Source organism: Canis lupus, chromosome 25 (genome assembly GCF_003254725.2).
Source record: "Canis lupus dingo isolate Sandy chromosome 25, ASM325472v2, whole genome shotgun sequence".
NCBI lineage: Eukaryota > Metazoa > Chordata > Mammalia > Carnivora > Canidae > Canis > Canis lupus.
Window position 1 is genome coordinate 47,332,588 of NC_064267.1, and position 17,396 is coordinate 47,349,983.

Sequence of the window (17,396 nt, forward strand, 5' to 3'; positions counted from 1 at the left end):
GCCCAAAGCGTCCCTACTTCCTAGCCCCCGAGGAGAATAAGAAAACGAGATGCGGGCTTCTGAGTTCTTAGGAAAGAGACACTTGATCATGACAAAGGCACAGTCTTACTCTCCCCGCTCCCTCTTAAAACAGATCGCAGCTTCAGGGCAGGAGGGCGCCGCAGGACGGTCCTTACAGAGACCAGCGTCGTCTGCGGTCCTGGGCCAGTCGTGCGGCGGCGAGAGCAGCGGGCCTCGGTGTCCCCCCCACCCTGTCTGTCCCGTGTCCGCGCGGCCAGCGGGAGCTTTCCCACGGTTCCCACTCATGGCTCCGTGCTCCGCGCCGCTCGGCTGGATGGAAACGCGCAGGGGAGCATCGGGAGCCTCCCTGGGCCTCGCCTCCTTCGGCCTCTCAGCAACGTGAGCCTCGGTGACTGGCGTCCCCACAGCTCGGGGTGACTTAGCGTCCTTCTTACTTCCAGCACCTGATTTAGGATCATGCTGGTCATCGGCGTTGCACGGGCTGTGCGGGCGGACAGCTGTCCGTGAACTTGGCGGTGCCCCACCACCCCAGGCCCCAGGCCAGTTCTGCATTTCCTGTGCTTGTCACCCGCACCTGTGCCCGCATGGCTCTGACGGGACCGGGCACCTGCGCTGGGGCCACACAGGGCTGTGTGGAGGACCCTGGTGGCGACGTGGTTTGGAAGGGCTCCGTTCTTACCAAAGGAAGCAGCAGAGGTTTCCCCAGCGAGTTCTTGGGCAAGAACAATCCAGGGAATAATCATTTGCCTCCATCTCCCACCGCCGCGCCTCTGCCCTTCCTCACCGCGTGCTGCACATGGTGCCAAGTGTGTCCCAGCGTGTCCCCCTTAACACAGGAGGTCGCTGAGGCAGACAACAGGGTAACACACCCACCAGCGTGAGACAAAGGTTGGACCCCAGGGTGGGACCTGTCTGCACGACACCCCTGGGCCTGGAAGGCCCTGTGGCCGTGGTAGACACGATGCCCATTCCCACCAGAATGTAGGATGAGAGCGGTCCTCGTGACTCTTGCTTCACTAGCGCTTCTAGAGGAGCTCTGATGTGCCCGGTGCTGTGCGTGGTGCTGGGGTCCCTGTCCTCAAGGACCTGCCCGTGGGAAGGGAGGGCGGCCCGAGGCAAATGGGATGTCAGCAAGGCCCACTAATGACAGAAAGAGGGACAAGTGGATCAGGCAGGTGACCAAGAATGGAGATTGCAGATAAAGATCCAAGCAGACTGAGCTTCTAGTGGCTTCTAGGAAATCACAGAGCCTGAAGAGGGGAACGCACTGGCCATGCTGGAGACCCGAGCCAGGGAGCAGGGCTAAGTGTGCCCTCGTGGGGCTGCCTGAGGTCACAAAGGCATCATAAAGGCCGTGGCCATCCTATGGAGTTTGCTTCTATCCTGGAGGCTATGGAGAGTCTGAGGGACTTGAATCAAGAACTTTGATCCCAGTTGTGTCATAGAGAAATCCCACCGGTGGGTGTGTGAAGCATGAGGTGCTGGGCAGCTGTTCCCGGGGAACTGGGAAATTGGTTGGTGGGCACGTGGGAACGGAAGGCAGGAGCTCACAGTGGAGGAGGTGGGTGGCTGGGCCCGGCGAGGGCTATGGAGTGGGCCCAGGGGGTGAGGACGCTGATGGAGCCGGAGGGCTCAGGGTAGAGGGGGGCCGCCCCAGAGCCCAGGGAGGTTCGAGGTGCAGGAGGGGAATGGGGAACGCAGCTAGTGCTGGCCCGAGGGGCTGGCAGTCTGGAGGTCACTGGGGGCCTTGGCAGGGCGTGGAGGGGACAGAAGCCAGGTGACGGCGGCTGAGGCGTGCACTGCAGGGACCCTACAGGGAGCGTTCTCACAAAAGGATGGGGAGCACGGAGATGGGAGGTGGCGTGGGATGGGAGGGGAGTCGGGAGAGGATGACCTCCGAGGGAGCGAGAGGGAGGATGGCCGCCGGCGCAGGCTGCACGTCTGTGAGACAAGGGAGGTTGGCAGATACAAAGGGCGGACAGACCAAGCTTTGAGAACATGGAAATTCGTGGAAATTCCGTCCTTTCTTATTGCTGTGCAAAAGCAGTATTCATTAGCAAAATTTTCAGAATGCCTATTGAGGCACACAGACTCTTTGCCTCCTCTGTTCAAGTGAATTGTCAGACGTTTCCTGTCTTTACAGACCGTCTTCGACGTGCATTATTTCCCAAAATCAGATTGTTTCCCAACACTGCTTTACGTTCTGGTTCACCCAACATGAAATTTAGTTCTCCAACATCATTTTAACACAAAGTCCCATAATATATTGATCGAAACTCCTGTTCTTGAACCTTTGGAAGGTTTCTGCCTTCTTACAAAATTAACCAGGGCTTCAAAGAGTTTGGGGGTGCAGGAAGGGTCATTCCCTTAGAATGAGGCCACATCCACAGCTGCTGGGTCTCAGGGCTTGTGTTTTTCACGTTTTCCCCCTTCATCGTCAACCTGCCCTCCTGGAGATTCTCTGCTTACAGTGTCTCCAGCCGTAGATAGGTGTACCTGTTTTTCTACACTTAACGAGTATTAACAATAAAAATAAAACAATAAAAAACTCTTTGCCAATTTGTTAATGAAAAATGGTATCCTTTGCTCTTTTAATTTTCATTTAGCAATGAAAAGCCTTCATTTAAACTATCCACAGATAGTTTGAGGTCATGGGCAATTAGATGTAATTAATTCATAATTGAACTTTCCGGAAGTTACACAGGACAGTTTATTTCAGCTGCCAGTAGAGGGCTCTTCAGTCCTATCAAATATAACCACAGGTTTTCAGTTTCATGTCAATTCTGGGAGGAAGATGAATTTCCACCAACATGTGCTTTTTCATATTCTGGGGAGCTCTATCAAACAATTAAAGACTTCTCCTTTCATGAGAGTTTTATGGCTTTGATTTTTTTTTGGCTTTAATTTTTTTTTTTAATCTCTAAAGAAATGCTGTCAAACATTCACCATCAGGATTAGATTCTCTTGGGTTACAATATGATAGCCCCACAATGAAAATTGTTTGTGTGTGGCATGCTTGAATTACTAATATGATTTACCCAAGTGACTCCTGGAAGCTTTGGAAGTTCTCTCTGAAAATGTCCTATTTTGCTTGCCTTAGAGAACTTGACAAAAAAAACCAGCTATTTTTTTTCCCAATGGTTGAGTCTCAGTTTATCAAACTGAAAAGGGCCATTCACTCCACTCATCCACTCAACCATCCATCCCTCCATCCACCCACCCACACAGCCATCTGCCCATTCATCCACCCACCTACCCACCTACCATCTATCCATCCATCTATCCATCCACCCACCATCCATCTATGCACCCACCATCCATCTAACCAGCCACCTACCCCCACCCTTCCTTCTTTTCTTCTATCTATCCTCCCATCCATCCATCTACCCACCCATCCTTCCTTTCTTTCATTCATCCATCCACCCATCTATCCACCCACCCACTGATCCTTCCTTTCATCCATCCATCCATCCATCCATCCATCCATCCATCCATCTATCCATCCACCTACCATCCATCTATGCAGCCACGATTCATCTATCCATCCACCTACCATCCATCTATGCACCCACCATCCATCTATCCATCCACCTACCATCCATCTATGCATCCACCATCCATCTATCCATCCACCTACCATCCATCTATGCATCCACCATCCATCTATCCATCCACCTACCATCCATCTATGCATCCACCATCCATCTATCCATCCACTTACACACCCACCCTTCCATCTTTCCTTCTGTCTATCTTCCTATCTATTCATCCATCCATCCACCATCCACCCATCCCTCTACCCACTCATCTTTCCATCTATTTATCCTTCCTTCCTTTCATCCATCCATCCATCCATCCATCCATCCATCCATCTGTCCACCCACCCACAAATCCTTCCTTTCTTTCATCCATCCATCCATCCATCCATCCATCCATCCATCCAATCACTTGCTGTGGTGTGATCAAGCTGTGATGTATCAAGCTCAGTGGTGGGAGACAGGAGTGTCTGGGGATTGAGAGATATGGTCTCTATCTGCATAGAGTATGAAGTTTCTGTGTCTGAATAGGAATTGCTGGGGACAGGGAGGCAGCCACCAGTGAGCTGCTGCCATGTTGGGGAGGAGTTGGAGAGGTGTGCATTACTAGGGGAGGAGGGAGGCTCATGTTCCCAGACTAGAGTCACTTGGATTGTCTAAACACTTAACATCTAAAGGCATTTTGTTCTGTATTTCCACTATTTAAAAATAATTAAAATTTCAGTTTCCTTGCATTTCTTTTGAGATTGCAGAAATTACTTCAAGTCCTCACTGGATGTTAGCTGGGATAAACCATAAATGATACTCAAAAGAAGGACAGAGGTGTACTCAAGAATCAGAAGCCTGGCTGGGCTGACCCTGTATGGAAAAGAGGGTAAACTGAGGTAGAGGAGAGGACCAGGAAGGAGCAAAGATACAGGTCCAGTGGATAGCCTGTGGCAGGTGCTGTGGGGAGAATCAAGTGAGTGTTAGCCACAGGAACACATTGATGCTATTACTAATCATCAGGCTGTATTCAAGCGGAAGCTGTCTGAATGCTGGTAGGCCTTAGGCTTACAAACCACCTGGACTTCCCTTTGGGACCCCTTCTCCTCCCCAGCTCACTCCAGCCATACTAGGGCTAATGGTTTCACACCAAACTGCACTGACTGAGCCAACTTTGGGCAGCACGGGGTTAAAGCCTATGTGCATGGCCGTCCTCAACTTCCCATGGCACATTCTAGCCACATTCGAGACCTTCCCTGATTTTGGTGTTTCCAAATTGGTTAACAATTCTTTAATACCTGTGGATTGACCCTGGTCCTAGCCCATCCCCATTAGCCTTCCCTGGAACAAGAGCAGATGGACACCATATTTATGGTGATTTACAGCCCACAGAACGCCTGCACATCCCTTACTGACAGATGACGCTTGAGGCATCCACGGTCTGGGGCCCTCCCTCCCTGTGGAGTCCACTGTACTCTCTGTAGCTTCAGCTCACCTTTGCTGTGAACCTAAAACTGCTCTAAAATATAATGTCCATGCTAGGGAAAAAAAGGTTTTAGTGTCCATGTGCACTGCCTTCCTCAACCTGAAATTTCCTCATAATGCAGTGAAAGGTGACCTGGCCCTGTGACAGCAGACTCACTCAGGACTTAGCATCATTGGCCCCTCTCTTTTATTTTCATACCTGGTGCTGCATCAGAGCTCATAAATTCTGTTCCCCCTTCCTCTCACTCCCCCTCTCCTTCCTTCCTTTCTTTCATGGGAGCAGATCTGTGTTTTGCGGTCAGGTGTGATAGGTGTTTGCTTTATCCTTATTGAATTCTACTTTGTGAAGACGACTCCCATAGTTATCACATTTATTACATATGTGTGTTTTTTTTTAAAAAAATCATCCACACACAGCAAAATACCTTTGCTTGGGTTGTTAACCAGGAGTATAAGCTTCCATGAGCTATAGAAACATAATTGGCTGGGCTCTCCATCACCTGACTCCCGGACATCTGGGCAAGAACCCTTGGCATGCGGCCATAGGCTGTTGGCTGTGAACCCAACCAGGAGCCCCTGGTGGGTGATGCCAAGGCTCGAACAACATCACGGCTTCCTTTTTGTCCAGATATGCAAGCCAGTATGGGCCTTGCGGCTTAGACCTGACGCCGGGTCTGAGGGGCGGCCTCCCTCTAAGTCTGGCCCACACTGGAAGAGAGGGAGGACTCAAGGACCACAGGGAGGAGAAGACATCTCTCCCAAGATCCAGAGCATGAGACAAGGCGTTCTCTGCCTGGATTGCCTTCCTGGCTCTGCTGGCCTCCCTTCTGCCTTCCCCTTCTCATGGGAAGGACAGAGGGTCAGGAGAAGGGGATGTTGGATGAGGGGGGAGTTGGAAGTCGTCAAAACCTGCCAGGGTGCCAACAGTATGCGGTAGCTTCTAGTTCTTCACCTTCTCATGTTGAAGTGTCCCCATCAGACACTTTGACCCAGGAATGCCCTTGCCCTTGGGTTACCATGAGGGTCACAGCAGCCACAGCCTGGGAAGGATGGAAGCTTCCCTCCCCTGGAGGCCAGTCGTGAGCCATGGGACAGCTCAGTGGGGTCAGAAGTGGACTTAAATTCAGATGCCAGCCTGAATTTGAATTTTGGGTCATAGCAAGTACTGTCAGCCTCACTTTTCTTGTCTGCAAAATGGAGACTTAAATTCCAGCCTCATCAGAGACTGGTGCAGTTAAAAAGGAAAGTGTGTGTAAAACCCCTTAGCATGTGCCAGACTTCAGGCCAGATGAAAGCCCTTCCTGCTTTTCCATCCTGATGTAATGTCATGAAGACCCGAGGAGGCTGGTGCCTCACCTTCTTGATTTCTCTTCTCCTCCTCCTCCTCCTCCTCCTCCTTCTTCTTCTTCTTTTTAAAAATTTATTTATTTATTTTAGATTTATTTTAGAGAGGGAGCAAGAGTGCAGGGAGTGGGGCAGAGGGAGAGAGAGAGAGAGAGAGAACCTTAAGTAGACTCCACACTGATCATGGAGCCCAATGCGGAGCTCTATCCCACATCCCTGAGATCACGATCTGAGTTGAAACGAAGAGTTGGATGCTTAACCGACTGGACCACCCTGGTGCTCCTCCTTGATAACTTCTTTTGTCCACAAAATATGTATTAAATAGTAATCGTTTATCACATTTCTTGTTAGATATATTTCTAACATTTCCCTGCTAAGTAGGTGTGTATTCTTTTCCACATGTAGCTTTAGTCTGGGAGGGCGTTTTAGACAATAGTGGTTTACTTGTACAGTAAACGCATTTCTTCAAGAAACTCCTTATCTAAGCTGTTAATCTATTAGAATTATTGTGTGTGAAACAAAGGAACCCATAAGAAATAATGATAAAAATGGATTGGAATTTGAACCCATGAAAATAAATCGGAGGTGCATTTCTACATTTTCATGCATGTAGAGTTTGCTGGGTGAAGCCCTAAGTGCCACCAGCCAGAAGTGTGCAGTCATGATCGGTTTCCTAAGAATCACATTCTTGACTTCCCAGAGATTAATTCACGGATAAGAATTCTTTATAAGGAGACATGATGAGTAACAGGCCCTTCTGTTGTATTTCACTTCTCCGGCAAATGCTGAAGATCCATAGTCTGCCGCACACAAGCCACAGCCTATTCTCTGGCTCACATAACACAGGAATACACTATGGCTTCTTGCCCTTGATTTTTCAGCACAGGCATAATTTCCTGCTTTTCTTTGGTTAATTAAAAGCAAATATCTCTTTGCAATGCAGATAGCTGCTCTGTCAGTCATGCTAGGACACAGTGGCCTCACTGCACATGATTTTTAATTGAATGACTCCCACTCCTGAGACCTTTGTGTCTTTCATTAATCAGTTATATACATGGTAAAGGTGAGGCTTAATGAGGTATGTGTCAGGCATTCTGACATGGGGTGGCCTGGGTGGATAAACACACTGTTCCACATTTTCATAATTTCACAATTGGCATTTTGCAGGCCTGCATGTCAGTATGCAATGATTCTAATAAATGCAAAGATAGCTTACTTGATATCAAGATGACCTCTCAGCAGCAGAAAAAAATTACTCCTTGAGAAGTTATTTTTGAGAAGAGAGAACCTCAGGATCATATCACTGGCTCTGTTTTAGAGTCGAGCCAGGAGCAAGTGAGCCATTTGGTAGGAGGGAGAAGAGGCTTACTTCAGCTCTACTTCAGCTAAAGGCAGAACAATGCAGTTATTACGCTTGGTGGCTCTGGACCCAGATGGTGTGGGCTCACACTGAAGCACTGCTAGCCAGGAAAATTACTTAAATGCTTTACGCCTCAGTTTCCTCATCAGTAAAGCAAGGGTAATGATAGTGCTTACTTCATAAGGTTGTTGTGAGGGTTGAATGAGCTAATACATAGAGAGGAGCTAGAACAGGCTCTGGTATATACGGATGCTTATGAAATGCCAATATTCTAATATTTATGTGCTTCTGTCTGTTATTTGACAATGTCAACAATCAGATGTTTAAGAATGAATGAATTTAGGGTTTTTTTCTCCCCAGGGTTGGGGCAAGAGGATAGGTTTCTTTTACTTTTCCTCTGAAGCACTTAGTGCTTAGAGCTCAGTGGGTAAGCATATGAGGCCACAAGCCAGGCTGCTGGGCTTTAAATTCCAACTTGTGTTCACATCTTTGGCTAGTCTCAGAAACATGCTTGCGTGCTAGAAGATTTTGAGAAGCTCAGTGGAGAGCAACAGTTGGGAAATTAAAAGCACACATCTGAGCCTTTGCCAAGTTAAAGGTGCTTGTTAAACGCTCCAGTCTTCCCACTTAAGGCTCATTAAAATAAAAATGATGTGTTAGGACTAAAAGATTCACTTTAGACTGAGGGCAAAATAAAAATAGACTTACAATAACAAAATGGAAAACAAAACCTTTGCAAGCTCAAGCTCATCAGCCAGTAATTTAGCTGCTTGTCAGGACAAAGCCCAGCATGCCTGGAGTACCAACAACATATCATCCACGATGTCTAATATACAGATAACAATTATTAATGATATGAAAAAACAGGAAAATGTGACACGGTTAAGGAAAAAAGTCAATAGAAACAAACTCCAAGATGACCCAATATTGGAATTTGCAGACAAGAACTATAAAGCACCTCTTAAGTTCAAGAACTTAAAGAAAAGATAGTCATGTTGAATGAACAGATGGAGTATTGCAATAGAGAAATAAAAATCTATAAAAATAAGCAAAGTTAAATCCCATAACTGAAAAACAAAATGTTAGAATAAAAAAAGGAGCCACAAGATAGGCTTAAGAGCAGATGGGCAACATTAGAAGAAAAGGTAAGTAAACTTGAGGACAGACTAATAATAATTATCCAATGTGGAAGCTAGAGAGAATAAGACGTGAGTGACTCATGGAACAGTATCAAGCAGTCAGATATACACGTGATTAGAGCATCCAAAGGAGAGAGAATGGGGCAGAAAAGATATTTGAGGATACAGTGGCCAAAATTTCTGAAATTGGGTATAAAACATATATTTATGGATTTAAAGATCACAGTGAGCCACAAGCAGTTTAAGTACAGAGGAAAAACAAGAGCATCCAGCACATCACAGTAAAACTGAGGGAGACCAAAATAAAGAGAAATACTTATAAGCATTCAGGGAATAATAACACATGACACACAGGAGATCAACGGTTTGAATTTCTGATAACTTCTTATCAGAAATAGGAGGTAAGAAGATGATGGAGTTACATCTTTAAAGCTTGGAAAGAAAACTATAACCCAGAATTTTATATCTAGCAAAACATGCCTTCAGAAATGGAGGTGTTATAAAGGCATTGAAAAATCAATCAATCAATCAATCAATCAATCAATCAATCCAGTGAAAGCTAAAAACTACTTGTTGCCACCAGACCTGCACTGAGAAAAATGCTAAGTAAGTCCTTCAGCTAAAAGGGAAATGACACCAGGTGGGAACTTGGATTGGTAGAAAGGAATGGAGAGCATTGAAAAGAGTAAATACAAATGCTAAATCCACCCCCCCTTAATTTCTTTAAGAGACAAATGACTATTTGCATTTGTAATAGTCTTAAAAATAATGCAAAAATAATAGCACTCTATCATGGTGTTTATAACATTACTACATGTAAAATGTATGATAAAAACCTAAAGGTCACAGGATAACAAATGGATTATATTGTTCTCACATTTTTGTGTAAAACAGTACAATATGAACTTGGTGCACACTGTGCTAAGTTAAAAATGACTATTGTAATTTGTAGAGCAATTGCTACAAAATAAGAAAGAGGCTTTGCTAAAAAGACAATAAACGAATCCAAATTAAGTAATAAAAAGTATAGCATTACCCCAAAAGAAACAGGAAAGAACAAGCAGAAGAATAAAAGGAGAGATGGGGCAGTGGAGAACAAAATAGCAAATGGTGGACTCAACACGACCATATGAAGAACTGCATTTAGTGTAAATGGGCAAAGCCTCCAAATAAATGATGTATCTGGTCAGGGTGAATAAGAAAGCAAGACTCACCTATGTGCTGTTCACAGAAAACGCACCATAACCAGAAAGACACTGAAAATAAAAGAGTTATCAAGAAAGTTGATGTAGCTCTAATAGTATGAGACCAGTAGCCTTCAGGACAAGGAGTATTGCCAGAGACAAAAAAGGGACATTTCATGATGATAAAATAACCAAACAGGAGGTCACCCCCATCCTAAATGTGGACACAGCTCCTAACGTCTGTGAACACAAACCAACAGAATGAAAGGAAGAAATACATGATCACGGTGGGAGCTTTCAACACCCTATGGCAGTAGGTGATAGGACAAATAAACAACAACAAAAAAAAATTAGAAAATGAACAAGCAAGTCATAGAACAAGAGACAATATTTGCAATACGTGTGTCTGGCAAAGAACTCACATCCAGAGTATACAAAGAACTTTTGCAAATCACAAGACAAACCACACAGTGAAAAGTAGGTGAATGACCTGATAGATACTTCAAAAAAGAAGTTACATGAGGACCAACAACCCCGTGAAAATGGTGGCTACACGGTTGCGTACATTTTTCAAAGCTTGCACTTGAGATGTACACTTAAGATCTCTGCATTTCCCCATATATAATTTTTACCTTAATAAAAATGGTGCAGGAGGGCAAAGAAGAGCTGCACCTAGGTTTGAACCCCAGCTCAGCCACATGGCCTTGGGCAAGTTACTGGACCTCTTGGAGGCCCAGGGTCTTTATCTGTAAATGGGATGAGGATGGACTCTTCATGGGGCTGCAATGTAACAACACAAAGAGGCGACACGGCTGGTCCATACGAGGCGAGGCACTCTCCTAAACAGCTTAGTGGTCTTTAACTCCCGACCCGCCTTCCTCCCCTCCCACCTCCCAGCTCTTCAAAATTCTCTCTCCATGGATTCCTGCAGGACAAGCAGGTGGGGAAAGTGGAGGGGGGCCATGTCAGGACTCGCCGCAGTGGTGGGGATCATGTGGCCAGGAGAACAAAATCCCATCGCCATCACGTCCTCACTGTGGCTGTCAGCATGACGTGGGGAAGGAAGCAGTCCTATGGGCAGCAGGCAAGCGCCCACGTTTATCCGTGCCTCCGGGCCCCGAGCTGATGCGCAGCTGACACCTCGCCCCAGGTACGGGGCAGTCCTTGCTAGGTGGGCATCTTTGTGCAGTCAAAGCTGGCTTATCTGGCGTTCTAGCAACTACAATGGAATAGAACAGCATAAGGACAACCAACTCAAAGAAATAACCATGAAGTCCTGTGAGGTTTTAATATTAAAGATGAGTGTTCTGTATCCAAGTGCTTGACAACTTGCTAATCCTTATGTGTATATATGCATATTGTGTCCCGATGTGTCTGTCACCTACCTATTTAACACTTACCCATTACCATCATCACCCACATCTAAATAATATCAGAGAATCATTGCTTTTAGAGCTGACAGTATCATTGCTTCATTTTGGTGGTACGAGAGAGGCGCAGGGAGGGGAAGAGCTCGCCTAAGATCACGGGGCTGGGTTGTGCATGGATCTTTTAGGGTATCCTATCCTCCAGCCCCGAAATCATGGAGCATTTACCTCCCCCTGTGGTCAGTTTAGCTTCCTGCAGGCTCCCCCGTCTCACCTGTGTGGGGAGCGGATGTGCCCAACGGACCATACCCTGGCAGCTCACACCATGCGTGTAAGATCACCCCAAAATGCAAGTGGCTGGCGTCATTATGGAAGGAAGGAGGGAGCTGGAGAGAGAAATCGTGGCTTATGATTTCAGTGACAGGTAGGGGCATTTCAGGAAGGATTCCTGTGGCGGGAGGAGGCTGATCTGGACAGCGGAGCAGGGATGGTTAACACAAAGGAAGAAGCTGTTTCTCTCTGTGGGATGCTCGGCCAGACGAGGATGAAGTGACTCACAGCAGGATGCGATGGGGGAGTTCAGGAGAGATGGGTGCGTCAGCCTAAGGCAACCATCTGCCAGGGTCCCTGCTCCTTGGCTTAAGGACATTAACGGCGGGATTTGAACATGTGATTTGAACCAGGGAGGAGGACTGGAAACCAAGAAATGCAACAAGTACCTTGACGACCACATGCAGCATCATCTGCAGGCCATTCTTGCCAGGGTACTTCCCAGCGATGTTCGCTGCCGACAGGTTGAAGAGGTTGGCGCCCGTTTCCGTGCAGAGGGCGTGGACCAGCATTTTCTTCCCTACCCCGGATGGCCCTGCCAGCAGCAGGGACTTCACCAGAGGAGCTTTCTCGTGCACCGTTGCAGAACCTACAAAATGCAGAGGCACAGGCTCTACAATCCCGCAGAGAAGCCAAGGGGCGCTGAGACCGGGATCCCTCAAGGCTGTCCCTGCAGGGTGTGACCCCAGTTTCTGCAACAGTGATGAATGTGTCCAAAGCATTTCTACCCGGAGGCACACCTCACCGTCTTAGTTGGCCCGTGACACCTTTGATTTGTAGGTCAGGGCTCCAGGTGGGACCACAGGATCTCTTTGCTTATTCTGTATGTGGCTTTCCTGCTGCCCCTCACCCTAGAATTTCCTCCAACTCATAATTCTAAAGAACATTCCTGCCATAACTTACCTCTGGCATTTTTTTTTGGGGGGGGGGCCGCAGATTTCTCTGCTTGTCAGCAGTGGTGTGACATTCTCTGAAAGCTTAGGGAAAGGAATGTGGACACGCAGCCGGTCGGGGCGCGGGGCTGAGAATGTTCGTTATGATTCGCAGGAGGGGAAGGAGAGAACCCAGAGCTGGGTGCAGTTCGGCCCCGGGTCCCAGCCCGGCAGTGGGGACAGAGTCCACCTGACTCGGGGCTGCGGGGTGCCTCGAGTCACCACGCAGACACTCAGAGGCCGTGGCACTGTCCACGTCCTCCAGGGCTCGGGCTTGAGTGTCTTCTGTCGTCCTGAACACAAGCGGAGCGCGGGGCTGCACTAAGCAATTATAAAATGAGATCCTGGGAAGTGCTGTGGTCACAACGTCTACTATCATGGGACTCGGCTTCGGTCAGCCACTGGGCATCTCTGACCGGCGGCAAATATACTCCTATTACAATTATTATTGTGCCTTTTTCTCCCCCTGGGGTAACTGAAAACATATAGGGAATTTAGCAAAGGAGTGGAAACAATTTTTATGGTTCCCTAACATAAACTTGAGAACCGGTTTCGAGCGAGTTCTGTTGAAAATGCAATGGCATAGGCACGCTCTACTCGGGGCCGGCGAGGGCTACGATACCATCACACGGTGATGGAGATTCTCTGTCTCATGATGGGAGACAGACACCGTCCGTCGGGAGGCCGTGCAGCCCCTGGTCCCGGGGCCGGAGGGGGTTCCAGCGGGGAGGGGTCCAGACTTGCTGTGCAGGGCTTATGGCCGGGCCGGGAGCTGAACCCGAGCAGACGTGACTAGAAGGGAGGCTAAGAGTGCTGAGATCCAGCGAGCCACAGAAGGTTCAGAGAGGAACCTAACTCCAGGTCAGGTTGGCGGGGGCGGCGGGGTGCAGGGGGCTCAGGCCCGGCTTCCGGGCGAGGGTGGCACCTGAGCTGGCCTCTGAGGGGACAGCAGGGCAACGTGCAGAGACGAGGGCTGGGAAGTCAGGCAGGCAGTGGGGAGTGGCGGACAGTTGTTACCAGCGATGCAGCTGAGGCTGGGGAGGGACACTGATGCCGCCCGTAGGGGTCCCTGGGGGGCGGCTGGGGGTGCAGATCTGCCAAGAGTGCTGGCTGAAAGCAGGGAGCACGGAGAGGACCATGCGAGGACGGAATCCGGGGAGGGGCAGCAGGAGGGAAGCAGCAGGACGGGGTGGGGGGATCCATTCACTCCCGGGAAGACGAGGTCACCGGGGTCACTCAGAGAGGGGGAGGTGGTGGTCCCGGCAGGCCTCTGCACTCGGGCCTCGCGGGCCCCTGCACAGCCGATCGGATGTGTGGGCACCCTCGCCACGCGGGCCTCGGCTTCTCCTGCTCACCCCGCCTTTCAACAGCAGATTTAACAGATACGCAGGACTGCTGGGAGGCAGAGGGATTGTCGGGGCCTCTGCGCATTTACCCTTTCCGGCTCTCGGCTCCCGAGGATTGAAGAGTCACAAGGGGGCTGGTGATCCGCATCCTTCCTAAACCCTGCTCGGCCACCCCTCTGACCCCGGACTCTGAGGAGATTCCTCAGGATCCTGGAAAGGCTCACTCATCTGTAAGCGTGGGGATGTTCACCTCCACTGATTCTGTGGGGAACTGAAACGATGCGTGTAAAACTTGTCCGCACCCTGCTTCTGCTCCGTGAGTGCCCTCCTCCCTCCATGTTCTGTGGGACAGTGACATTTCTGGGAGGGTGACTGGGGGGATGCTGACCAGATGCATCCTGGGTGCTCCCTCATGTGCCCAGGGGGCTTGGAAAGCTCATACCTCTTCCTGGGAGCCCTGGCTGAGGCTCCTGGGGGTCTGGAGGCCACCAGGTGCTTGCGTTGCCTGGCCCAGGGTGCACAATGGCCTCACGGTGTGTCCTCAGGGCCCTCTGCAGAGGGGCTGGGTGGGCTGGTCCTGGCAGTGGTGACCTGGACACCAGGGCCCACAAACACGTCCCTTGTAGTAACGGTACCCTTCTAGATCTATGAAGTTTAAAGGAAGCACTTGAAAGCAGACCTGTGAACGTACTTGGCCGTCTGGCCTCTTTGGGTCTTGCAAACACACATACGGGTCCTGAGAAGAGAGGCCCGGTGGCTCTGGGGGAGGTGGGCAGCCCATAGCGACTGCAGGATCCGCATTGACAACAGGAGGGCTCAAGTGGGATGCATCTCGACCATCCTTCTTCTGATGCTTTTAAGCCAGTTTGGAAGCCACATCCATCATTTTTTATCCTCAAGCCAAGGATCAAACACACCGCCCCCCTCATGTCCTAGGAGTCCCATGAAAAACACGCTGGGTCTTGGCACTTTCTGCTCTACTGCTTTCCATCATGCTGTGATGAGGGCTGGGGGCTAATTACTTTATTGGCATGGGCCTCATAAATATTGCATATTTGTTTTGTTGACCCCCAAAGTATCATATACTTATTTATGATATATTTTATATATACCATATATATATATGAAATTTATGTTGACTCCCAATTCCACTTACTACTTCAGCATTAAATTAAAAAGAGGAATGAACTATTTCTTGCCCGTAGGTCTAGGTCAAAGAGGAACAGTATTATAAGTGCCCAAACGATTCCCATACTGTTTTAAAGCCAGTCAAACAAATAAAACATGATTTCTATTTCAGAATTGCCATCAGAGCAAAGCCTGGCTGGGGTTCCTGCCCCTGCCCCAGATGACTCAGGTCATGCACATAAAAAAAAGTTATTAAAATGATAAGGGCGAAGGAAAGCAGCAGATAGCTCTGTGACAAAGAGCCCCGCCCTTCCTGCACCTGTCGGCGCGCTGCAGAATTCTGGTCCGTTGGCCCGAACAATCACAGTCGAATTGTATTTAGCAGTCAGAGTGGATGTCGTTGAAAACCGGTGGAGCCCTGATCCTTCAGATGCATGAAATACACTTTCACTGATTCATGAAAGGCCAGCCTTGTTAAGGGCCGAGTAACAGAAGCCTGTGTGTAAAAGGCAAGCCTAACATTAGCCCTTTGTCTAATTTGATTAATTTTAATTGCAGGTGCTTGCTTGGGTTATTATCTCTCCGGATGATTGCCGACGGGACCTTCAGTCCAGAATGTTAAGCAGGCACGCCAAAGCGGTGCCGACGTGCCCGCCCCGGGTAGCACCAACCTCCTGTGCTCTCGGGATGCAGGGTGGCCAGAGAACTACCCTCCCTCGAAACTGTCAGCACGAAGAGTTCCACCGGGACGAGGCTGCCAAAGGCGGCAAGCAAGGGCACCCCTGCTCCTTGGAAAAGCACGAGTGTGTGGAGTCTTTACCTAGTGGCAAGATCCCGTACAGGGCGATGAGCTGTCTGACATCCAGGAGCGAAGGCATGGGTTCTATGGACACCTGGCGAAGAGTGGTCCCCAAGTAACTGTACTCTCCTAGCGGAACAGAAACAGAGCATAAGTCAGTGGGAGCCTGGGCTGGTCTGAGCTGCATCATTCTGGCACTTGCAAGACTAACACAGAATGCACAGTCAACACTTCTGAGCAAACAGAATGGTGTTCCCAAGAGTCATGAAGAGCACATCTTCTCTCAGACAAAGGCCTGGAGGAAAACCCATCCCGTCACGATAGCACTGCTCTCCTGGCTACGGTCACAGGGAAGTCTGCTGAGGATGACACTAACCTCCCGGGATTTCTAAAAAAATAACCTGTGAAATATCAAACACGTGAAGTGGCACAAAGTTCTAAGATGAAGGACATGCAAAGTAGACTAAAACATGGTAGGCTTTATTTAATTCGCACTCGAAGCGATTATGTCTAACATTTGCACAGACTTTAAAAATAAATTATTTAAGATCCATGTGGAATTTGTACTGGAGCCGTGTAAATCTGAACCTAAAACGCAATCATTTGAAAGGAAGGCTATGAGTCTAATTTAGGATAAATAGAAACATCTCCTTTTGAGGGTAATATTCATTTACATTTTTATCATTTTCGAAGGATTACCAAAGGAATAATACAGAGATAAATCTTTACAGGTTTAATTAGAAGGCATCAAAGGTCTTAATTGTAACTAGTCATAAATCTGAAGTGTTATTTTCTAAGTAATTTAGATAAGGTCACCAAGAAAATTAGTTTGCCTGTCTCCATTTGTCATGAGGAGGGACCTTTATATGCTCATACGGTTCTCTCTTGATTTGTACCTGAATCTGAAGGAAAAATATTCAATGCAGGAGTCACAGTGTCTGGATCATTTTTTCTCTGACTTTTTCTTTCTATAAGAGGTATGGATCTTGCAGAGCTCTTGATGTTCTGTATGTATGTCAAATATAATGCACTACGTGTATGCGAAATAAAAGCTTTTAAAGCATTTTTGAATGCTAAGCCAATTAGAATTAAGGACCAGATAATGCTGGCTGTTTTGTTGTGGAGGGCAGGCTCTTACATGAAAAAAAAAAAAAAGTCCTTGGCAAGGGACTTTGGAGAGAATGAGTGATAGTGAAAGCTTCCACTGTGGCTTCCGATCCCCGCGCTTTTTAATGAACAGGTAATAAATAGGAGAGTGGTTAATTTTGCCTTTACTAGAGCTGGAAGAGATCCTGTAGCCACCATTAAATCCAGGGCTTATTGCTGTAAACATGACATTGGAGGTGATCTGAAAGTGACCCCAATTTTCCTGCTTAAATAAATCCATATTAATATCCAGATGCACCATATTTTCTAGAACCTAACAGATTTTATTTAGAC

At 48.0% G+C, this 17,396-nt stretch overlaps 1 protein-coding gene across 3 annotated transcripts in view; it reads right to left on the minus strand.

Annotated features, from left to right (window-relative positions):
• Positions 1 to 17,396, minus strand: part of IQCA1 (IQ motif containing with AAA domain 1) — a 146,307-nt gene that overhangs the window by 24,780 nt on the left and 104,131 nt on the right. For 2 of the 3 annotated variants that reach the window (XM_049101295.1, XM_025463554.3), the window contains 2 exons: positions 15,978 to 16,085; positions 12,141 to 12,340 (listed from right to left, as the gene is read on the minus strand). In XM_049101295.1, the coding sequence (XP_048957252.1) occupies positions 12,141 to 12,340; positions 15,978 to 16,085 (308 nt within the window). Of the gene's footprint in view, positions 1 to 11,375; positions 11,808 to 12,140; positions 12,341 to 15,977; positions 16,086 to 17,396 lie in introns of those variants that run through there. The other variant, XM_025463556.3, reaches the window with a different exon arrangement.